At 41.8% G+C, this 10,766-nt stretch overlaps 1 protein-coding gene across 2 annotated transcripts in view; it reads right to left on the bottom strand.

Moving 5' to 3' along the window:
* Positions 1 to 608: 608 nt before the first annotated feature.
* ablim3 (actin binding LIM protein family member 3) overlaps positions 609 to 10,766 on the bottom strand; it is a 44,469-nt gene continuing 34,311 nt past the window's right edge. For both annotated transcript variants that reach the window (XM_022751734.1, XM_022751736.1), the window contains 13 exons: positions 10,386 to 10,415; positions 10,113 to 10,239; positions 9,025 to 9,120; positions 8,594 to 8,644; positions 5,249 to 5,365; positions 4,977 to 5,047; positions 4,567 to 4,735; positions 3,250 to 3,279; positions 2,914 to 2,969; positions 2,689 to 2,755; positions 2,569 to 2,579; positions 2,349 to 2,429; positions 609 to 1,868 (listed from right to left, as the gene is read on the bottom strand). In XM_022751734.1, the coding sequence (XP_022607455.1) occupies positions 1,755 to 1,868; positions 2,349 to 2,429; positions 2,569 to 2,579; positions 2,689 to 2,755; positions 2,914 to 2,969; positions 3,250 to 3,279; positions 4,567 to 4,735; positions 4,977 to 5,047; positions 5,249 to 5,365; positions 8,594 to 8,644; positions 9,025 to 9,120; positions 10,113 to 10,239; positions 10,386 to 10,415 (1,020 nt within the window). In that variant the 3' untranslated portion in view covers positions 609 to 1,754. The remainder of the gene's footprint in view (positions 1,869 to 2,348; positions 2,430 to 2,568; positions 2,580 to 2,688; positions 2,756 to 2,913; positions 2,970 to 3,249; positions 3,280 to 4,566; positions 4,736 to 4,976; positions 5,048 to 5,248; positions 5,366 to 8,593; positions 8,645 to 9,024; positions 9,121 to 10,112; positions 10,240 to 10,385; positions 10,416 to 10,766) is intronic.

The following is a 10,766-nucleotide window of genomic DNA, read 5'->3' as shown; positions in this document are numbered from 1 at the left end:
CACCAGTCAATGCAACACAAATAAAGTAAACTCAGGTTTTTCTGAATGCGTTTTAGGGAACTTGATTAAGTGGAAAGCAATTCCAAACCATAACCTGCAGATCTCATGTTTCATTTTTCAAATGAAGTAACTGTAACCACAATAGAGCAGGCTCTACAATCCATCTGCTTTTGCCAGGTCTGCTGATATTGAACTGCTTGTGTACTAAACTTTCTGAACACGCTTCTCTTTGCACATCACAACAACCACACCAGTTGAATATCTGCTGTGTACGATCATGTGACGTGCAACATTTTGAGACTAGTTCAACACCATGAAAAACAAAGAAAAAGAAACAAAAAAAACAATTGAGGTTTGTGTGTCCCAGACTGTAAAACGGCAATGAACAGTTAAGAAACAGAGGAAATTTTGTGAACTTTTTACACTTTCTCATACATATTAAAAAATATAATGTGGTATACACCGATCTGACTGGTAAGGAAGGAAAGTACGGACAACAGTTCAAAAGTAGCTCACAATAGTTCATGACCATAAACAAAAGAGAGGAGAGGAAAGCAGATTTTGATTTGAAGTTTAATTTTTAGTGACAAAATCAAAAATAACAGTATTCAAGGAAGTAAAGTCTTCAACAACCCTGGATCTTTGTCAGTGTGTTAAATACCTTGCAGAGCGCTTCATTGTGTGTGAATATAATCTCTGTAGCTACAAAATTATTGGATTATCATTCTAAAAGAATATAAATAATAGTGAATGTCAATGTATGGATGACTATCGCCCTCACCCCTAAACATTTAGTCATCACTGTATTGCAATGAGCTGGAAAATGTGGAACAGGAGGACTGAATTGGTGTTTGCTTTATCTATTAAATCTACTCGATTGCACATTCTTTTAGATTACCATACAGCTGCACAGTGAACTGCATCTATTGATGACCCTTTACTATTTAACCATAACATTACATGGAAGTGATCTGCTAATCTGTATATTTGCATTCTCACTTTGGTTTTCGTTTTCACACAAATCTATGCAAGTCACACATACATTTGAAAAAAAAGTTGTGTCCACCTCAGATTGCTTCATGTTTGTTTCTGTATCAATTAGTGTAAACCAGAGGGACACAGCATTTCATGTGAAAGAGCAAAAAATGCGGAATAGGTAAACAAAATGCATCCTTATAAATCAAAGCAAAGTGATGCTGTATGCTCACACACTCATTCTTCTCATCTAATCATTCACACTGATAAAGTGTCATAAATGATATACTGTACCTACATTCTACTCATTCAGATTGCTGGTGCTGCACACTCATAACTAAGAGAGCATAACAAATAAGGCAAAGCCAAAATTCTCCTCAATATGTTTTAGTACTGCGGCTCTGGTCACAGACATCCCCTTGTGTGGACTCATAGGGGCTTTCTTCCATTCTTCAGGCTTAAGAAAAGCACAACACTACTGTACTACAGTTTCTATTGCATACACTTCACTCCAGCACATTGCCACAGTTACACTGGAAAACCATGTAACAGTTTGTCAGTCCATCTGTGCATAATGTCTCTGTGGCCTTTCCCCGGCGTCCCAGAAGTCCGCGCTGGTGTGACCAGAATTTGGTTCGTCTTAAGAGGAGGTCTAGAACAGGATCTCAGCCATGGCAGTGAAACTGAGTAGAAGTCGTCCTCACATTCTCTTTTGTTCCTATAGTCAGTCAAGTCTCCGGCTCTGCTTATGGCAGTATTTGACGGACGTCCATACATTACTAAAAGAGTCGGGCCTGTTTCTTTAGCTCATTCCTCTTCCACAGAGCCAGCCGGTCAAAGTCCTCCACTGTCATACCAAACACTTGGACAAACTCCTCTGGAGACAGGTGACGCTGAGAACACGGGGACGACATTGTTATCACATTTAGTCTCACACGTCTGTAGGCACCACTGAGAACTCCAACGTCATATCCTTGATAAAATTTCTCCTACTTTAGAGGATTTTAAATGACGTTTTTAATGATGCTGTATTATTAATTAAATACATTAAATGAAAATAGAAAAGAATTTAGTATTGTCCACCAGCAGACCTCATACAGACATCAGATCATAGTGTAAAGAAATAAAATGTACAGAAATATAAAAGTTTAACAGTTGAGTGTAAGTATTTTTCTTTTTAATACTCTGAACATTTGAGAGAATTTGGTTGGTGGCCAGTCAGAAGTTTCTTATGTAGGTGTGGTCTGCTGGGAGACTTTCAGCCTTAGTATCTCTAAAACCTTGGAAAATTGCACTACTTTTTAATTGGACTAGGGCCAATGACCTCTCAGCACAGTTAGCCAAGTCAACCTATCGACTCTTTCACAACTTACCTCCAGTCTTGCTCTGTCTACATCCTTGGGCAGCCTGTTGCGCCCTCTGGTGGTGACAATGAGTGCTTCATAAGGGTAAACCTGCAGGGAAGGAGGAGAGCCAGCCATGCTTTGTCAGACTTCAGAGGCATGGTTACAATAACACTTGGGGATTATTCAACGTATAGGCTAACATGCTTGCATGGAATATATTAATTAAGTGATTATGTTAAAACCTTACCTTGTACTCAGCTGGGAGAAAAGAGAAACAGAATCAAGTCAGTACAATAGAAAGAAAAAGCATTGAATTAATTGCTTCAATCTAATAAGGGGTAGGTTTTTTAAATTCATATTAAATTACCTCTGCTTCCCCAGTTGACCTCGTTGCCACTGTCGTACTGGTACTGGTAGCAGTCTGCACTCTGAGGCTGCAGGGAAAAAAGGGATGAAGAGTTAAACACAAATAACCAGATATATTTCTTAGACTAAAATATTCTGTAATAAGTCCCAAAGCATGTATGAGTCCCAAAAGCAAGTAAACAGCTAATCATGATGTCATGCTATGTGTTGTTCACTGTGGTCTCACCCTCTGGATGCCATTGCGTCCATATCCTGGTAGTGAAGCGGACTTGCAAACAAAATCTATAATATAGAAAACAGTAGTAAAAATACTGCATCAGTCAAGCCAGCACATTGCATGCAGTTGGGCACATATAGAGATGAGATCAGTGTTAGGTAATTTCCAGAAGATGGCGCTCACGACTAAACAAAAAAGTTCCAGATGTGTACCCAGAACACTGGAGCTTTGTGATGTAAATTAATTGAATCTAGCACAAGCCCGTCACTTAATGAACTAATGCCAGCCTCCATTCAAAGAATACACATCACTAGAACATCTCTGAAACATAAATGATAAACTCACCGCTATCAGTGCTGTACTGAGATCGCGGAGCTGTGAAATCAAGAAGTCAAAGAGTTAGATGGCATATTCCTGACTGGGAAAAAAAAACAAAAAAAAACACAAATTCTGCAGTATTTTTAATCTGCCCTGCACTAAATTTTGATTCAATTTCTTGTATGTATTAAATGTATTCAGAAAATTGCTGATGAGGTTTGACAGCCATCTGTTTAGTCAGAAGCCTAACAAAGAAACAGAAAAGGAGCAAGTTGGGTACCCCGTCAAGCCCTGGGAGGAAAACAAAACATCAAAGGGGCAATAAGGCAGAAAGAGGCCAGGCGAGACTGGTTCAGGGAGGAAGGGAAGAAAAAAACAAAAACGGGAAAACATACAATCACACCAGCACAAAAACACACCGCACACTCCACCATCTAATCGCACAGCACAGCTTGTATGGTTACAAGCCTTTGTTGCCTTTCAACCATAGCCAACACAGCCCTGTTCAGTTGTGTCCCCTCCCATCTGAGAAACAGCTTTAATGAGAGATCTTACAGCTCATAAATAAAACAGGATATGGGACACCAGCTGTGAGAGCGCGAGAGTGAGATAGATACACAGATAGATGGACGGGTAGATAGAGAGTTAACAGAGTAGAATATGGAGAGCGATGTCAGCAGAGGGAGGAGGAGGAAAAAAGCTGGAATAAGCATGTGAGATGGGGAGAGGGACGGAGCAAGGAAGTGAAAAGAAGTATCTAAAGGGGGGACAATTGGATAGAGATGAAGACAGGCTGGTGTCTGAATGTCAGGGGCTCAAATAACTCTCCCAGTGCACTGCGCAACCAGTGAAGCTTGGCCCTTACAAACAGAAACAACTCTGGTGGGTTCAGGTCCAGTTTATCACATCTGGCACGACTGCACACCTGGTTGAACACTCTGTCTTCTGTAGCTTGAAATGTTCAGAATCAGTGTGATCAGATATCCCCAAAACAATGACAGGCCACATCTGGTGTTGCTGCTGCTGTTGCTACTGCTGGCCTACCAGAGGTCCGGCAGCAGCTGTTCTCCCCTCTCAACATCTTTCCACCTCAATAAACCACTGAGCCTGCAGCAGCCATGACCCTCCCTGACCTGCATCCACAACCTCACTGCCCTCGCCCCAAACCCCAATGACAGTGTATATTGAGGCTCATAAAAAGCCCCTGTGGAATCATATGTGATTACAAAGGGAGGGACATGGCTGCTCAGAAACACATTTGGAGGCGGTGCTCATGAACTTGCAGAAAGAGAAAGAACAAGAGACAAAAGAGGGCGATGCATAGGGGGCAGGGTGGAGCCTTACAGCCGTTGACAGTGTTGTTGTACGCCGTGGTGCCATAGCCTGTAGTGTTGAGTGTTTCCTTGCTCCCACTACGAGAATTCCTCGCACTGCCCCAGGGGTCGTTGTCATAGGAACCAGATCTGGCTTTCATCTCCTCCTTTAGGATCATCCTCCCGATGCCACTCCCAATCTGGGAGGAAAGAGAGCACGGAAAGATGCAGACGGGAGGGGGGGTGGAAAGATACATTAGGGAAAACTGCTAATTTAATGTACAGTGATTGCAAAGATGGTGCGAGAAGCAAATAAAGAAAAGGAGGCTAGTTTAAGCGCCATACCATAACAAGTGCATTATTTATGGGTGTTACTGAGGAGGGGACTTTGTTCAAACCGATGTTGAAGAAAGTGAGGAGAGAAAATAATGAAGCGCTTACTCTTTGAAGACTGTGACTCCAACTCTCTTCATCTCCTCCTGTCGAGAAGCGTCTTCTCGGCACCCGATAGGCTGAGAGAGAGGAGAGATGAAAGAGATTCCCTTGTATGAACGTAGAGCTCAGAGTGGAAGGCAGTAACAGAGTGGCTGAGTGAATAAATATGACAACAGAGGCTTACAAAATGAACTGTACTCCTATGTCTGCTTTTGGACCAGTGGAAAATGAAAAAATTGGGTTTACTATAAAGCCTGCCACTCTAAACTTTTTCCTACCCCTGGGAGAGCTGGTGTACGGGTAGTAGTCAGACTCTGACTGGGTGTATGGCTCGGGAGAGTAGGTAGACAGTCTGGAGGATCTGAGGATGTCCTCGCTGGTCCTGCTTTTGGTGGCTGCATCCACATGATTGTCTGTGAAGAAGCAGACGGAGTTAGGTACGATCAGAAAAACAGACAGAACCGAGGCAACTGGTAATTCTGTTTGAAGAAGAGTTTGGCATTTTGGGAAATATGCTTATTCAATTTCTTGCCGGGAGTTTGTTGGTTCAATATGAAGCTGGAGGAGGGAGATAGTTACCGTAGCTTAGCATACATACTGGAAATGGGGAAACAGCTATCCTGCTGCTGTAAAGGCTAAAAGTAATCAGCCAACCTGCACCTCTTAAGCTCAATAAATAACACAATATCTTGTTTGTTAAATTGTTAAAAAGTTGAGAGTCTCAGACTACTGCTTGGCTGGGAGCAGCGACTTCTCTGCTAGCTGACTGACAACCTGACAGTGACAAGACTACTTGAAATCACTGTGTACAGATGAAACAAATAAAATACATTGTGCTAACCAGTGAACTTTAAGAGGCGACGTGGGAAGATTTTAATAACTTTGGACAAAGACAAGTTAGTTGTTTTCCCATCCTCCAGTTTTCATGTAAGGCTAAGCTAACGGTCTCGTGGCTCAAGCTTCATATTGAACAGACAAATACGAGACTCATATCAATCTTCTCATCTAACTCTCAAAGAACATTATATCCCGTTTGTTTAATCTGTACAAAAAACAGAGTAAAAACAAAAAAGATACAGTTTCACTAGTGGTTATGTGCCAGACTATTTCTTGGCTAGGAGCAGTGACTCTCCAGTCATCCTGGTTTTTGTATGGGTTAAACAAACAAGATACAACATATCAATTAGTGAGCATTTGTTACCTTTTTACAAAGCCATGCTAGCTTTCTGCTAACCTAAACTCAACTGTCTCTGCTAACAACATGAGAGTGGAATTGATCTTCTCACGTAGCTCTCAACAAAAAAGTGAACCAGTGTATTTCCCAAAAAGGCGGTGCACTGTAGTGTGCTAAGGAAGAGAATGTGTTAATGAACATCACAAAGATCTACAGCGAGAGAGTACATTTATTTATTTAAATCCAGTCATCGTCCCACCATTGCTGTCAGAGAGGATCGATATTTCAGCCAACAGCATGAAAATAGCCAGCATTAAAGTGAGTTCAGTTACAGCGGCCTGAGGCACAGTCATTTCATGAGTGGTGTGAGGCGATGATATTGATGCCACTCTGCACTAAAGCACAGTCAATGGATGTCAATGGGGGTGACATGCAGTGTAATGTCAGATAGATCGCTCTTCACTCTGTTAGCCATTAGCCATGCCAGCCCCAATCCATGATCCATTGAATTCCTATATACATGATGCATGACACCAATGGCAGACATTCTCATCTTTGGGACACACACTGTCAACTCAGCAGCAGGGCGAGACACACACACACACACACACACACACGCACACGCACTTACACACACGCACGCATTCAGAGCAAAGTTTGACAGCAGACTGAAACTTCTGTCACTTGAAGTATGTTTATACGGTATTGATGTGGGAACACAAACACAGGAAGAAAGACACATATGGTACACACACCCAGGCAGACATGTGAAATATCTATCTACCGACAGTGACTGAAACAGCGAGGAGGAGGGAGATACTTACAGTGGCAAGGTCACCGGGTAAAGTGGAGCAGAAGGTGGAGGGAAGTGAATAAAAGTGATTGGATGCAATAAAAAAGAGGTGAAAAGAAAAGGGAAACATTATTGGAGCGTCCCAGAGGGAGATGTGACAATATGAGAACTTTGCTACCCGTACGGAGCACGAGGACAAACTGAAAAGTAAAACGCGGTTTGATACAGCCTCTTTTCTATACAGGTAGCAAACTTGTTAACTGATTAGTACATAACAGGCCTTTGATGACACACAGCGCAATGCACAATGAAGCACAGCGACTCCACATGTGTCTGTTGTGGCTTTGAATTTACACCAGTCATGTTTAGTGCTGAAACAAGAGGAAACAGGAAACATAAAGTACCAGAAGGGATCAATGTGATTGATGTAGAAATGTGCACTGAATATTTTTGAACTTGCTTTATAGAGCAGATACTGTAATGTTGAGTACTTTCTTCTTCACATATGCAAAAATGTGGAACATTATGGCCAGTGATGTACTAATTATAGCTGAGTAACACAGCAGGGCGAAAGTGTCTATTCACAGGTCGACACAGTTCACTAACTATCCCACAAATACCAACACATACGATACAGACAAACATGCAGGACAACAACAAAGATAAAGTCTCCTCCATTAAGAGATCTTAGGTCTTGTGACTCAGCTGAAAAGCCTTTTCCATTGTAATGCGATAAGGAGATAGTGAATCTTTTCCTTATGAATGTTTATGCTCAAGCACACTATCCAGACGGCTGAACTGCATATAAGTTTAATGACTTGTGAAAAAAACAAGAGGCAAAAATAGCAGCTTGCGTTAACTGCGCTGCCACGCCATCTGACTGAACGACAACATAAATCCACACAATTAAGAAATCAGGCTTCCCCTCTTGCACACTCTGTCTGTTTTCTACAAAAGTGAGCACAACATCTGTCTCCAGATGCTGCCAATTTCCTTAAAAAAAAAAACAAAACAAAACAGAATGACAGTATCTGTGAAATCACACGCTGACCGCTGGCTAACAAGTGCTGGGCTGAGAAAATAAAAAGACGTCTACACAGCAAATAAAAAATTCCAGTTAAAATGCAGTTTTCCACCGTGCTTTGTTCCACTGTTCTGCTCTATTCCCCTAAATTGTGTGTCCTCGGAGTCCCATGTACTCAACACTTGCCACGCCTGAGCAACCTTCCCTTCATTCGTGGCCTATTCCAGCCCTGTCTGCTGACAAGAACCTGTCGTGCTGCGGGGCACTGCACACAGAAACAGGCATGTGCATGTGCGTGTGAAATGCACACTAAACATAGCTCCTTTACACAGCTAGTGCAATAAGTCTGATTGATCCTTATCCTCAATTTTGAAACAAGTCCTACAAGTCGAACTCTATTTCCTTTGTGCATTTCCCAAGCAAAGCATCCATCCTTCATTCATCAGGTTTTGTCCGTGATGGCTTTGATTTCAATGATAACTGGGACGTCAATACGAATCAATGCTAAATCACAAGGGGCTGCTGGAGAACGTCGATAGGTGAGTAACAACATCTACATCGAGTACTCAAACACAGCATGACTAAACTGACAGGAGGACAGGCAGGCTAAGGCGGGGCTAACTGCACTGTACCAGTTCTCTTATAGATGGGAGGCTTCCTGTAGATGTTGGGGTCCCCTGTGGCTGAGGAGAGAAAGAGGAGATGGAGAGGTGAAACATGGAGGAGTGAAAGGAGGAGAAGATGTGAGTTTGTGCTGGGGTGATGGGTTGGAGGAGGAGGTGGAGGTGGAGGTAGGAGGGATGGTCATACAGGAAGGTAAAAGAAGGTAAAGATGAAATATGAAGGGGAAAAATATTCCAGAACAATTATGTGCGGTATAAAAATATGACTTAGTCACATTTGCACACCCTCTCATTCCCACTGTAAAACTGTTAAGTGGCCTCTCTGAATGATTTGCATTAGTGGGTAATGGCAGATGAAATCTTCCCACCCAGTAAAAAAAAAGAAATGAAAAAATTCTATGAAATTGTGAGTAGGGCGATGAGGAGATGAGGAATCCTACCTGGTACATGAAAATGTTTAGGGGGCTGGTTTGTGGTGGGTGTGCTTGACCGCCCCTCTTGGCCGTAATAAGGTGAACTCCTGCCACTCTCAGAGCCTGCAGCCAGCCACAGCCAATCACAGCAAAGGAAACATGAGCATGAAAGGAAGGCCTCAACACATGCGGATGAAAACTAAACAGCCTAAACATCCATTCAAATTACAAAGTGACATCAGATAACGTTTCCACTTGTGTAATGACAATGGTTATCGACTTGCCTGTGGTTATTATTACAGTGTCAATGCACATGTGTTAAGCGTTAAATGAAATGACAGCCAGGGAGCAACTGCAGCATATGAGATAGCCAAAGAAAGTATTTTGAAGTGAAGTGAAAGACATTCTGCGTTAATGCGGGGAATCTTTTGTCAACACTGACATTATATGAAGCCACATTTGTTGTATACATATAAATAATAGTGGTGATGACAAACAGATGGAAATGACAAGCAGTTTGAGCTCCATTAAAGGAACAGTTTGTTATTTTGGGAAATTTTTGCTTTCCTGCCGAGAGTTTAAATTAGATGACTGATACCACGCTCATGTCTGCAAGTTACATTTGAAGCTACAACCAGCAGCTAGTTAGCTTAGCTTAGTAAAAAGACTGGAAACAGGAGAAACACCTAGCCTGATTCTGTCCATAAATAACAAAGTCTGTCGACCAGCATCTATAAAGCTTACTAATTAAGATGTTTATCCCGCTTTTTTTTTCTTTTTTCATTTATACAAAAACCAAAGACAAGTCAGCGCCTTATGGGCTTCCAGTCCAGTTTCCAGGCTTTATGCTAAGCCAAACCAGACAGCTGCTGGCATTAGCTTCACTCTGAAAGGACAAATACGAGTGGTATCAATCTTCTCATCTAAATCTCATCAAGAAAGTAAATAAGTGTGTTTCCCAGTTCAGTTCAGAAACTTCATAAGTACTTGGTTAAAAGTACAATTCACATTAAGTACAACATGATCGACTTCATTTAGTATTTTTTTTTCAACAGGCTGACACTAAGTTCAGAGGTTACAGGCAGACAACTAGGAATAAATGCTACATGACTCACCAGGGTAGCCGTAGTGCTGCGGAGAGCGAGGCATGATGGGTGACATGCCTTGACGACTATATGTCGGCGAGTCTATATAACCTGGACTGGAGCACCGCCTCTGCCTCATATCCAGGCTGTCGTAGTCCTAGAAGGACAAAGGCGATGTGTGAGAAGTGAAAGAAGAGCAGCATGGAGACAAATAGCTCAGTGACAGGACAAAGTGACAACAGCTCACATGTTTAAACTCGTCCTAAGTGCTTTGCCACTTACACTGGGAGGAAGAATGCTTACCTGAGAATAGGGAGAGAGCGTCCCAAGTGACTGGAGAATCAGTAGAGAGAAAATAATTATTATTTGTATTGTAGCTCAGGAGGGGAAGAAAAACTATATAGCATATATCATTTTTATCGACAGGAACACAAGGAAAGACCAGCCTTTTCAAATTCAATCTATGCTTTTTGCTGCATGGAATGACGTGATGTTAAATGACTAGTTTGACAATTTGGGAAATAAGCTTATTTGTTTTATTGCCTATAATTGGATGAGAAGGTGGATACCACTCAGGTCTGTCTGAAGCTCAATAATTAACATTTTATATCCATTTTGTTTAATCCCTATATAAACCAACATGTAAAAACATCAAGCTGGATGTTAGGTGGTGAACTATTTCTT

Source organism: Seriola dumerili, unplaced genomic scaffold (assembly GCF_002260705.1).
Source record: "Seriola dumerili isolate Sdu_G_001 unplaced genomic scaffold, Sdu_1.0 BDQW01000161.1, whole genome shotgun sequence".
In the NCBI taxonomy this organism is placed as follows: Eukaryota; Metazoa; Chordata; class Actinopteri; order Carangiformes; family Carangidae; genus Seriola; species Seriola dumerili.
Note: the sequence above shows the minus strand (reverse complement) of the source record. Positions and strands in the feature narration are given on the sequence as shown.